At 39.9% G+C, this 11,622-nt stretch overlaps 1 protein-coding gene across 1 annotated transcript; it reads left to right on the forward strand.

Moving 5' to 3' along the window:
• The first annotated feature begins 4,614 nt into the window (after nucleotides 1–4,614).
• LOC148650205 (zinc-binding protein A33-like) lies at nucleotides 4,615–10,636 on the forward strand. The gene is made up of 6 exons (XM_088603772.1): nucleotides 4,615–5,041; nucleotides 5,835–5,930; nucleotides 6,326–6,556; nucleotides 7,143–7,165; nucleotides 7,253–7,371; nucleotides 8,423–10,636. The coding sequence occupies exons 1-6, from the start codon at nucleotides 4,640–4,642 to the stop codon at nucleotides 8,965–8,967; spliced, it is 1,416 nt and encodes a 471-aa protein (XP_088459898.1). The 5' UTR covers nucleotides 4,615–4,639; the 3' UTR covers nucleotides 8,968–10,636.
• The last annotated feature ends 986 nt before the right edge of the window (nucleotides 10,637–11,622 follow it).

Here is an 11,622-nt window from a genome sequence, read left to right on the forward strand (position 1 = left end):
TTCAGCAGCAGCACTACACTGGAAGCAAACTAAGTTTCTGACCCCTGGTCACCCTCTATGCATAGACACTTTCTACTAGTCAGCCGGACTACTAGTACAGTAGGTATTGTCCTTGTGATTGTTAAGCTCCCCAGGTGTACCCTCTTAGCTTTATTATTTAAAGACTAGCTCCTCCAGTCCTCGGCGCTCATCATTGGGGTAAAGATGTCGCGAGGCCCGCCTGGCACCAGGAAACCCTACGTCTGTCTCCTGAGGGCTTAGGCCTCATCCCCGACACCTCCCGCTTCCTGAGCCCGGGGTCTGGAGGATTTCGCCCGTCACCCTTGGACCTCCATGTCTTGTCTGTCCGTGTGTTCCCCCCTCCCGGGGATTTTAACCTTGTCGCGTCCCAGGATGGATTCCTTGTTGATGGACTCCTTGTTGATGGACTCTCGGACTGTGCCCTGACCTGCTTTTGGACCCGTTTGGATTTGGATGCCGTTCTGTCTTTCCCGTTCACTGTCTCATGGATTGTCACTATTATTTTGTGCACTATTAAACCCCTGTGTGTTCCCTTTTACCACGCCTCCTGTTTTCTCCAGCTCTTACCGCATCACATAGGGTCAACTACAAGACCTGACACGGATCTCAGTCCGTGTTCGTGACAGTCCTGATGCCTATTCGGGACGATACCTATTGAACACCACTGTGATTGGACGCAGCTGCTAGCTGGTCTTTGGTGTCCAGAAATACAAATTCATATCTGGATAAGTAAACCCAGTGTTCTACATTGCATCTTGAGAATTCAATTGTTACCTCAACACAAGTTGATATCAATTTAATTAATATGAGTAATGTATTTACTTTTGAGTAGCTAATGTAGATTGATTAACGATAGTATAATCGAACAGTATACTGAAGCATATTCTTTGTTTGTATCTCTTTGTGTTTTGCATCTCTTCGTGATTATATACCTTGCATTTTGATAACCCTCACAGTATGATCTCCCATCTGTATCCAGGCAGATTGTTATATATTTTATATGCACAATTTATGTATTAATAAATGTATCTCGTTTATTGAATCCATGTGTGTGCGTCGCTGATTGATTAATAAATTGTCCCAGTAAATTCACAAAACCCATACACACCTAATAGTGGCTGAAGCTGTTTTATTTGCTCCTGTTCTATGTGAATACAATAAACTTTAAACTGTAAAACTATACTAGATACTAAGGTATCTTGCCCGTGAATTAAGATTAAGATTGCCCCAGCAGAAAGTAAGAACCTGGGTATTACAACAAAAAGGTCCCTCACTTTTATCAAGGGTGGTGTGGTTGGACTATATTAAGTAAGGTTAAAAATTGAGAGGAGGGGGCAAGTTAGACCAAGAAAATTAATAATGTTAATGTTATTTATCAGATTTATATTTTGGACAATATTCACATGTGCATTTCTTTTCTTTCAAACCCCTCACTTACATTATCCACAACAACTCCATGTTGCCCCTGTTGTCTATGAATCAAATTTGAATTTGAAATTTGATTTTCTAGCTACATCGTTACTTTTTAAAAAATATTTAATTTGTTAATTATTTCTTGAAAAAGAGTTGATTTACAAAAATAAATAATAGTTTCACAGATACAGTAGGTGACCCTTCAAATTATTTTTGCTTCTTGCACGGTTACACCACCTAGCAATTATACTGTAAAGCATGCAAGGCCCCTTAATTCCTTGCCACATGTTCAGTTCCTCTCCCATATTCACCAGTACATCGACAGACCAGGCATGTACAGTAATATTCCACTTGCAACAATCAGTGTCCCCTTCACATAAAAGGATTACTAGTCGCACAGGTGTCCTTTGACCACAGATCACATGACATGACTTCTTCATAGAGTAGTCCAAAACCCCGGTTACCGGAAAAGGCATGTCCCATAAATTTGCAGTCCAATAGTTCTATGCTCTGCAGTCTTGACGTCCTGAATAACTGTGTCCATGGTGTTCCACTCACCACCACCCTGCTTGTCTCTGTGTCCAGTTTTGGGTAGAGAGAACAGAGACTGTTTTTCTCCCTAGCGTCCGGTTCCTGGTGTCCAGTCAAGTCCTCCTGGGTCCAACTGCTGCAGTCTGTTCATCCAACCATGCTTCCTTCAAAAGTTTTTATTTTGTTCTTCTAAACAAAGGCCCTTCCCCCAGTTGTGGGGGAGTTTTGAAATGGCAGATCCCACAGCCTAGAACTGGCATAATGATGCATTGTTCCACTGTGTCCTGTCTCTAGGCCCTCCTCTCAAACAAAGGTCCACTCAAACCTGTGTGGCAACCCCACATACTGTATTATTCCCTGAATGGTGTGATAATTGCCCAGCATCTGTGTTAACAGAGCCTTTGATCAATGCAGGAAATGCAGAGAATGAGATTTGAAACTACATCAGCGTAGAGTATCATTGGCCCGTCAGTGCAACAGACATCCATACAACCCTCGGTACCTGATGCCTAAACGTCCAATCTTTTTACTGTGACAATAACATTTTTTGAGCTTACACATTCTGATCTTCCATCTATTTCTACATTGCTCTGATTGAACAAAATTATAAGTCTTCATTTAGCCACCAGGAGGTCCTGACTCTCTGTGGACATTTAAAATCCCAGGGAATTTCTTGAAAAAATAGGGTTGTTACCCTGGTGACCTGGCCAAATTTCCCCTGGGCTTTTATCAATCATGTCCTCCTAATAATCCCCATCTACCAATTAGCTTCATCACTCTGTTCTCCTCCCCACTGACAGCTGGTGTGTGGTAAGCGTACTGGCACACTGGCCTTCGCATCATCCAGCTACACATTAGTAGTGGTGGTGGAGGGGAGTCCCCAGTACTCATGCTTTGAGTGGAGTGTCCAGAAAAGCACTATATTAATGTTAGCAATTTTTATTAATTATTTATTCATACACTATATTCTAATTCATTTAGAATAGTGTGTACATATATGTTTATCATATTATATTATATATATATATTGCAGCTATGGAATCAAAGTTAAGTTCTGACTATAAAGGAATGCCTTGCACAGAATAAATAATTTACAGATCTTTATTGATCAACAGAATCGATAAACCCATACATCACCCAGTAAGACACAATTTTTAGTGATCAGGTGGCACTCTTTGAAACAGTGACCTCACTATTTCCAGGAAGGCTAATACCCCAAGGTGCTGTCTGCTACATGAGCACATACACCAGTACAGGTTTTCCTGTAGGAGATACAATGTCTCATTAAGGCAAATCTCTTGCCTATTGGAAGAAGCTCCAACTGTGCACCAACCAGTCAGTGGTACTAATCCCCACACCTGCCTAGGCCCTGTCCTGACCAAACTCATGCTTATGAACTGAGGGAGGTGCTACAGGACTATGAGGTGTCAGTGCTGTCTGTTTCTCAGACTAGGACCTATGTCTTGGTGTTTAGTTGTGAGGTTGTTCCGTGTGGGTATTGGATTCCACTCCAGTTTGTAATATTCGAGGAGAAGATCAAGATGCAAAGGCATCGATTCCTGAGGTCTTAAAATGGTAAGTCCGTTATTTGCAAATGGTTTACTGATTGTCTTATCTGACTATAACTTCTGAGTACAACTGGAGAGCAGTAGAGCAGGCTGAAATGTGTAGCTGGGGAAAAGCAGATCTGGTCCAGCTCTTACAAGTCGTAAGCAAGATCCTGAAAACTAATTCATATATCATATTCACATCTGTACTGTTTTATGGACATTTGTATGTAAAGATTCTTATTCTGATTTCTTGTGCAATGCGAATCTTGTTGAAATGTGACAAATATACCCTTTGTTACCAGTGAAGAGTGGTTGCCTCCAGTACAGTTCTGTGAGAAGAAAGACAACAAGATTGTAAGAGGAAAAACCTTCAGATCAAGCTTTTCTGATGAGACTCCACCTGGTGGTTCCAGGTGTTCCAGTATCAGATGGAGTACAGAATAGATAAGGAACATGTCAACGCTGACTTCCTGTCACAAATCCTTTCATTCAAACAGAGTCCAAATGGGTCAAAGACCCATTCTGCCTGAACAAGCTTGTGTCATTATGCCCCCAGGATACTGTATAGCTGAGCTCCTCCTTATTTAATAAATTGCAAATACAGCACACCAGGAAGCTCTGAGGGAGAGCTCCAGAGAGAGCTTCCCAAAAGGGGATGGAGGTCCAAGTTTCTGATTAAGATAATCAAGGGGTTAGGTTTCCTACTACAGTTCAAATACATACTGTTAGATTAATTGGCACCTGAGAAAATTGGTGTAAGTGTGTGTTTGTGCTTGTGTCTGTCTGCCTTGCAAAGGACTGGCATCCTGCCTGAGGTGTACCCTACTTTGCGCTGATTGCTTGCTGATTGCAACCGGGAATTGGAAGTAATGGTTAAAAACTGTAGATAGATTGATTAGTCCTCTATGAAATGCACCACTTTTAAAAAATTGAAAATATGAAAAATAAATCATACATGTACTGTATACAGTAAGCATTAAATGGCAAACATAAGAATTTCACAAGAAATGATATTCTCTGAATTTAACCAGCACTATTTATAAGCACAAAGTATAACTGATAACAAACCTAAGACTTTGTCCTGAAGCCATTACAGTGAACAGGACGGGCAACTCTGGGAAATAATGGCAGCCAGATCTTTAGTTCTGGAAGATGAACTCTCCTGTCCAGTGTGCTATGAAATCTTCAGGGATCCTGTTGTACTTTCTTGCAGCCACAGCTTCTGTAAAGTCTGTCTGGAGCAACAATGGGAACAAAACAGCTCCTGGGAATGTCCATATTGCAGAACAATTTCTAAAGACAAACCGCCTGTGAGCCTGTCTCTCAAGAAACTGTGTGAAGCCTTCTTGCAGGAGAGAAGTCAGAAATCTCCAGGAGAATCTGAAATGCTCTGCAGTCTGCATAATGAAAAACTCAAACTCTTCTGTTTAGATGATAAAGATCCTGTCTGCTTCATCTGCCACACTTCAAGAAAACATAGAAACCATGAGTTCTGTCCTTTGGAGGAGGCTGTTGTGGATTGTCGGGTGAGACATAATGGATTTCATTTACTATCAGTTTAGAAGTTTGTCTTTAAAATATTTGTTCACTTATTACAAATTTCACTTTAGAACATTAAATTTGGATTAAATGTTTTATTTAAAAATGTAATGTATATAATTTGTAATTAAATAAAATGAAGAATATTCCTCATTCCTTTCCCAGATTGTTTGTATAAATATGTAAGTAGTTCAGGTGGGTAGCTCCGTCTGCATGCCTAGGCTGCAAAGGAACAAGTAATAGGTTTATTCCACGCTGAAAAGAGAAGAAAGAAAACAATGTTTCGGCTGTGCAGCCTTCTTCAAGTGTACACTTACACCACTTACACCTGAAGAAGGCTCCACAGCCGAAACATGGTGTTTTCTTTCTTCTCTTTTCAGCATGGAATAAACCTATTATTAGGATAGTTCCAAGTAACCCAAAGTTTTTAGATGGCTGAAACTGCCATCTCAACAAAAACAAAATGGCTGCTGACCTTAAAGTTAGGGGTTTCTGGGTTAACATAGGTAAAAGGCGCCCATATCATTTGACCTTCTTTTGCCCTACTTGCAATATGCATTATTTGTTTTTCCAAAAATATAACAATTGATGGAAATGTCTTCCTTACTCCTTCTCTCCCTCAATGGAAGCCATTGTAGAGATTTCCCTCAATTAAAATTAAGCAGGACATGAAGTAATGAAATTTATCTGATTTTTAACAGATTTTTTTCCTGTGTGTTTGCAATGAAGTCCCTTAGTTTTTATCTACTAAGAGTGAACGTCTCCTGTGACTTGTTCCAGGAAAACCTCAGTGTTGAACTGAAGACCCTGCAGAAGAAGCTGAAAGCTTTGAATAAAGTTAAACAGACATTTGATCAAACAACAGAGCACATTAAGGTAATCTTGTTTAAAAGAATATAAAGAATATAAAATACTTTCAGAAAATTGTCAGAAGTTAACAGAAAGATGAATAGCTTTGAATACATCTGAGAGGATCAGTCTCTAAAAAAATTATTCAGTCAGAGTCCCTTTCAGTCTCTGAAATCATTCATAAACATTTCACTGTCAAGTATGGTACACTGTGCTCCTATGGGTACTGGAATATAAGTAATTCTTATTAAGTTTACACTTTTAGTTATATTTATTAATTTGAACTGTTGACATTTATAATATTACCCTTCCTGCTACAGAGAATATCCCTCCAAATAAAGTCTCCATTTTGCGAAAAAGTAACTGTAAGATTCACACAGTGTCAGCAGAATTAAACCAGTAATGAACACTTTTAATTCCAGTCGCAGACTCGGCTAACAAAGACACTCATAACTGAGGAGTTTGATAAACTTCACCAGTTTCTGCGAGATGAAGAGGCAGCCAGAATAGCTGCACTGAAGGAGGAAGAGGAACAGAAGAGTCAAATGATGAAGAAGAAGACTGACAGTCTTACAAGAGAGATCTCATCCCTTTCAGACACAATCAGAGCCATAGAAAAAGAGATGGGAGCTGAAGACATTTCATTCCTACAGGTACTGTAGATAATGTCAGTGCAGATTAACATTGTCTTATCTGAGTTGGCTGTCTAATGCTGTGAAATTCTTCTGAATTTTCACAGATTTGCAAGTACTCATCCAAACAGTAATACCCATTCAGGAGTTAAATAAAAAAAAATCAGGCATCATTTTTATTGAAGGCATACTACACTGATAACCCCAATGTAAAGTAGAAAATTGCAGACAGCTCTTCATTGATTTTAAATATGAAATATGAAGGATTTTTATAATAGAGTTAGTTATCATAGGAGTCTAATTTCTTATTTTTTAAGTGACGTTATGTGCATTTTATTACTCTGCTGCATTATATGTTATGTTAAATGCTGTGAAAATTAATTAAATATTATGTATGATATAATATTACCTATTCCATCTTAAAAAAATTCATACAGGTCTACAATTTGATCTCTTTTCCAACTTTGGCTGTAATGTTATGGTCACTTATCAGAAAGATAGAACTCTATTGTTATCCAGTGTCCTCTTTAGTCCCACAGAACTATTTCTCTTAGAACGTATTTCTCTTAGAGAATAATTAGTAACAATTGATGTTATTGTATTTCAGAACTACAAGCACACAAGGCACAGGTATGTGAAATCTAGCCTTTTGTCATTCCTCTTTTTTCATTGTACTGAGTTCAAACCTACAGCACTGACACCTAAATATAATTGCAGAGCCCAACACAAACTGCAGGATCCAGAGGGGGTTTCAGGAGCACTGATAGATGTTGCCAAGCACCTGGGCTCTCTGAAGTACAGAGTCTGGGAGAAGATGCTGGGAATTGTTCAGTACAGTGAGTACTGGGGGGCAGGGATCACATGGGGGAAGGGGATTTACAGGTTTTCAGAGTACAGGATTAACATTGTGAATTGTAGAGTCAATCAGATTAAAGTAGTAATAGTGTGACTGTGTAAGAGCCCTGCAGAGAGGTGAATGATCTACTCCAGTTTTCTTTACAAGTGTACTCCAGTTTTCTCTACATGGCCAGTTTGTCACAAGGGGAGGGATTTACAGTTTTTCACCATACAGGAAGAGGAACTTTGAGAAGTGAGGAGTCAATCAGATAAAAGCAGTAGGAGTATGACTGTTTGTGTAAGAGCTCTGGAGTGAAGTGACTGATCTCCTCCGGTTTGCTCAACAGGTGTCACTACATGGCTAGTTTGTCCTATTGATCCTCTCCTGACAGTGTGTATAATAATAATAATTGCTTACACTTATAAAGCGCTTTTCTGGACACTCCACTCAAAGTGCTTTACAGGTAATGGTAACCTTCCACCACCACCAGTGTGCAGCATCCACCTGTATGTATGCTCATTAGTTATGTCATCACATGTCACTGACTAGAATTTGCTTTGATCCAAAATCTTACTTACATTTCATCAGCCTAATGTTGTCTGGTGTTTGCTATTAATGTCAGTAACTCCACAGGTCTGTTAAAATGAGTTTACAGGCACAATACAATACAAACCGATATTGTCACTTTTCATTATAATACTTTTGATTGTAGTTACAGTAAGGCTAATTGTTTCTTTCTTGTTCCAAGCAATGCATATTCTACACCTGTTAGTACAACAATTGTTGAGATGATATATATATATACATTTCTATCAACATTACATTACTTTAGTTGCTAAAGTTGCTAGAGATTGGTGGCACGTTGGTGCGCTGGTTAGCACTGCTACTCCCCAACATTGTGGCTCTGGGTTCAATTCCTGTGGTGCTTTCTGTGTAAATATTCTCCCTGTGTTAACACCGGTTTCCTCCAGGACAATTAAAATATTTATTCATCAAAACGATGTCTTTGAGCAAATCGGTGTTGAGTTCCTTTTTTTTTTTCCTATTAGCTACAGTGACACTGGATCCAAACACTGGACACCCCCTCTTCTTACTGTCTAAGGATCTAACCACTATGAGAGTGTGTACTGTGAGATGGCAGCTTCCTGACAACCCAGAGAGATTTGATTACTCTACTTGTGTGCTGGGCTCTGGGGGATTCACCTCAGGTAGACACTGCTGGGATATTGAGTTGGGGCAGAACACTCACTGGGCTTTGGGTGTGGCCAAAAAATCCCTTAACAGAAAAGGATCAATCACTTTGAGCCCTGAAAGAGGAATCTGGGCTATAGGTCTGTGGGATGGGGTTTATAGAGCATTGACCTCACCATGGGCACAACTCAATCTGAAGAGGAAACCCCAGAAAATCAGAGTGCATCTGGACTATGACAGGGGGAAGGTCTCATTCTTTGACTCCAAGTACATGACAGCTATCTGCACTATTAAACATACCTACACAGAGAAAGTGTTTCCATTTTTCTGGTCTCTTGATGCTATTTCTTTGCGAATCTGCCCAGTGAAGGTGTCTATAACAGTGGATAATAATAAAGTGTGATAAGGGTGAAGATCAGGGCAGAGCTATTGTGAGAAACCCATCCAGATTAGGGTTTAGTGAGGTTTGCTGTTTGAATAAAGGTGCTCAATTTCTGGATGTTGTTTATACACATTACAGTAAGAATACACATAAAAAATGAACCCTTGAACCCAGTACTGTATAAAGCATTCAGAATATAAATAGATGGATAATTAATGAAACCAGTGGAGTTTGTACTTCTTACTCATATACTTGTTACAGCGAGGTAACTGAAAACTGAAATCTTATGCGGAACTGGGGCTGGTCTAAGGGCTGTGGTATAAGGAAGAAGTAGCTGTATTTATCCAGATCGCAGATCCTTTAAACTAGTCTTGACAGGTGTAGGTTGAAAAACCGGAACATCAGAAGTAAGGCAGCATGGTGAATTGTAGATTGAGTCCTTATATAGTTGGGTGCCAACGTGAGTGATTGGGTAATTGGGTAATGTGTCTGCTTGAGTAGGAATTGGTAAGGGATTGTGCGGGCTTTTGTGAAACCTTGACAATAATATAACTTCTTTTGGATTTTTCTGTTTGTAATGAGCAATATGCTAATCCTGAACATTGTATATGCCTCTGTCTCCTGAAATAACTTCATAGAATGCTCTAAATCAGGAAGACAGTAAAAATAACATTGTGGCCTCAAATTTCTTCTGTCCTACTTTTGAATTCTACTTGGATCACCTCCTGTGTAGCTTAAATGCTACTCCAATGATAAATGTAGTTTAAGGTTTGAATTGAAATTCAGTGCTGCCCCGTGTGGAAGAATGAAGAGAAAATCACTATCATGTTGGAAGTTAGTTTTACTTTATAAGGGACAAAAGGGAAAATTCTGATTCCACAGCAAGTCAGCTTTTGCTGTGATTTCCTAACATATTCTATTCAAGATTGTATTCTCTCCAAAACTATAAAATCTAGAGACTGCTGAGCTTTACCTACTGTCTCTCCACCCAATATCAAAGAGTCTGTAAAACTTACAGATTTTACTAGAACTTTACTTTATGTACTGCTCTCTGAGATTCATTAAAGGAAAGGATGGATACCTTGAGATAAATTATTACTATAGACTGAAGCTTTCTATACAGTCTTTGGTAAGGAAAGGGATTGAATATATGGAGTTTTTGCATCAGCGTATACAATACACAATTCAATACACTTTCCAGTATGCTCCCATTATTAAATATTTTATTGATTTTTCAGTATAAGGTGAGCCAAGGTGAGCCATGCTGTGTCATTAACAATAATACAAGGGATTCAGTATTAAGAAATATTACAAACATACAGTAATCTAATTGTAATAGTGTCTTATGTTTTGCTTTAATACTCTGAATGGTGAAGTAGATTTTTTGTAAAATGCCTGGTAAAATGTATTTCTGATTCACTTAGGAAATTATACACTGGAGTGTTGTTCATGATTTTCTACTATACATTTTGTATAACTAAAATATTGTCATTTTCGTGTGATGTCCAGTCTTTCTTAACATTAGTTGAAATAGTTACCATAATCTCATAATGTGTGAATAATACATTTTTTTACAGTTACAATAAAGATCTGTGCAGAGGCATTTAATAGAAATTAAAAGTTGTTTGTTGAATTAACTTGTTTGGGGTAATTTATCAATAAATGAAAGTAAAAGAAGTAAATAATAGAATTGTTCCTTTCTTGATTTATGACACGAGACTTGTAGGACACAGTATAGTCACGGTCACTCTGAAGTTTCTAGACTATGAGAAAGTTCTGAAATCAAGCTCAAGACGACAAAAGATTCTCGCATTGTGCTTCCATAACCTCCATGTAGTATAGTGAGTAGACATCATAATGAGAGAGTAGGAGGCGAATGTAGATCAATTCCAGATAATTGTGTCAATAATGATATTGTAATGCCCTCGCCTGATGGTGAGGAGGAAGCGCCCCTAGGCGCTCGTAGTACCGCTGGGCATGCTGGGAGTGGTAGCCGGGAATAGTCTGAGGGTCAGCACGATGACCAGCGGCTGACCCTACCTGTGTAAATAATGTCCTAGTAATTCTAGTGCCCTGTGTAGTCCTGTAAAAGTATAGTGTGTTGTTAGGTAATTACCACCCTAATTGTGTGGACGTGTTCGTCAGTCTCCTCATGTGTGTGTAGAGCTTGTGTTTGGTTTTTGGTGTGGTTGTTAAATAAAGTCAGTGCTTGGTTAATCGCGTCTCCACTGTTCTTTAGTTCTGAAAAAGAACCTGCAAACGCTACATTGGTGTCAGAAGCGGGCAGAATGAACAACTCGTGGCAGACACTACCCGATTCCGTAAAGCGTCGGCTGACGCTGAAAGACGCAGAACCCATCGGCAGCGCACATAGGGAGCCTGAGCAACTCCTGGGTGCGACAGGTGGCCACAGCCCTTACCAGGGCTACCCAGTAGTGGTCCCACCAGTAGAATTGGGGCGGCCGCCCCGGAGAGAGGATGCCCTCCCTGCCGGAGCCGATCAGCGATTCCCACACCCATCGGCGCGGGTGCGACCAGGTCGCTACGATGGTGAAGCGCCTTGGGAGACCTATGAGGCGCAGTTCCAGCTCGCGGCCCGGACGAATGGCTGGAGCCGGGCGGAGATGGCCGGCCACCTGGCGGCGGCTCTGGAAGGAGCGGCCTGCCAGGTGCTCC

Source organism: Lepisosteus platostomus, chromosome 13 (assembly GCF_059453375.1).
Source record: "Lepisosteus platostomus isolate fLepPlt1 chromosome 13, fLepPlt1.hap1, whole genome shotgun sequence".
NCBI lineage: Eukaryota > Metazoa > Chordata > Actinopteri > Semionotiformes > Lepisosteidae > Lepisosteus > Lepisosteus platostomus.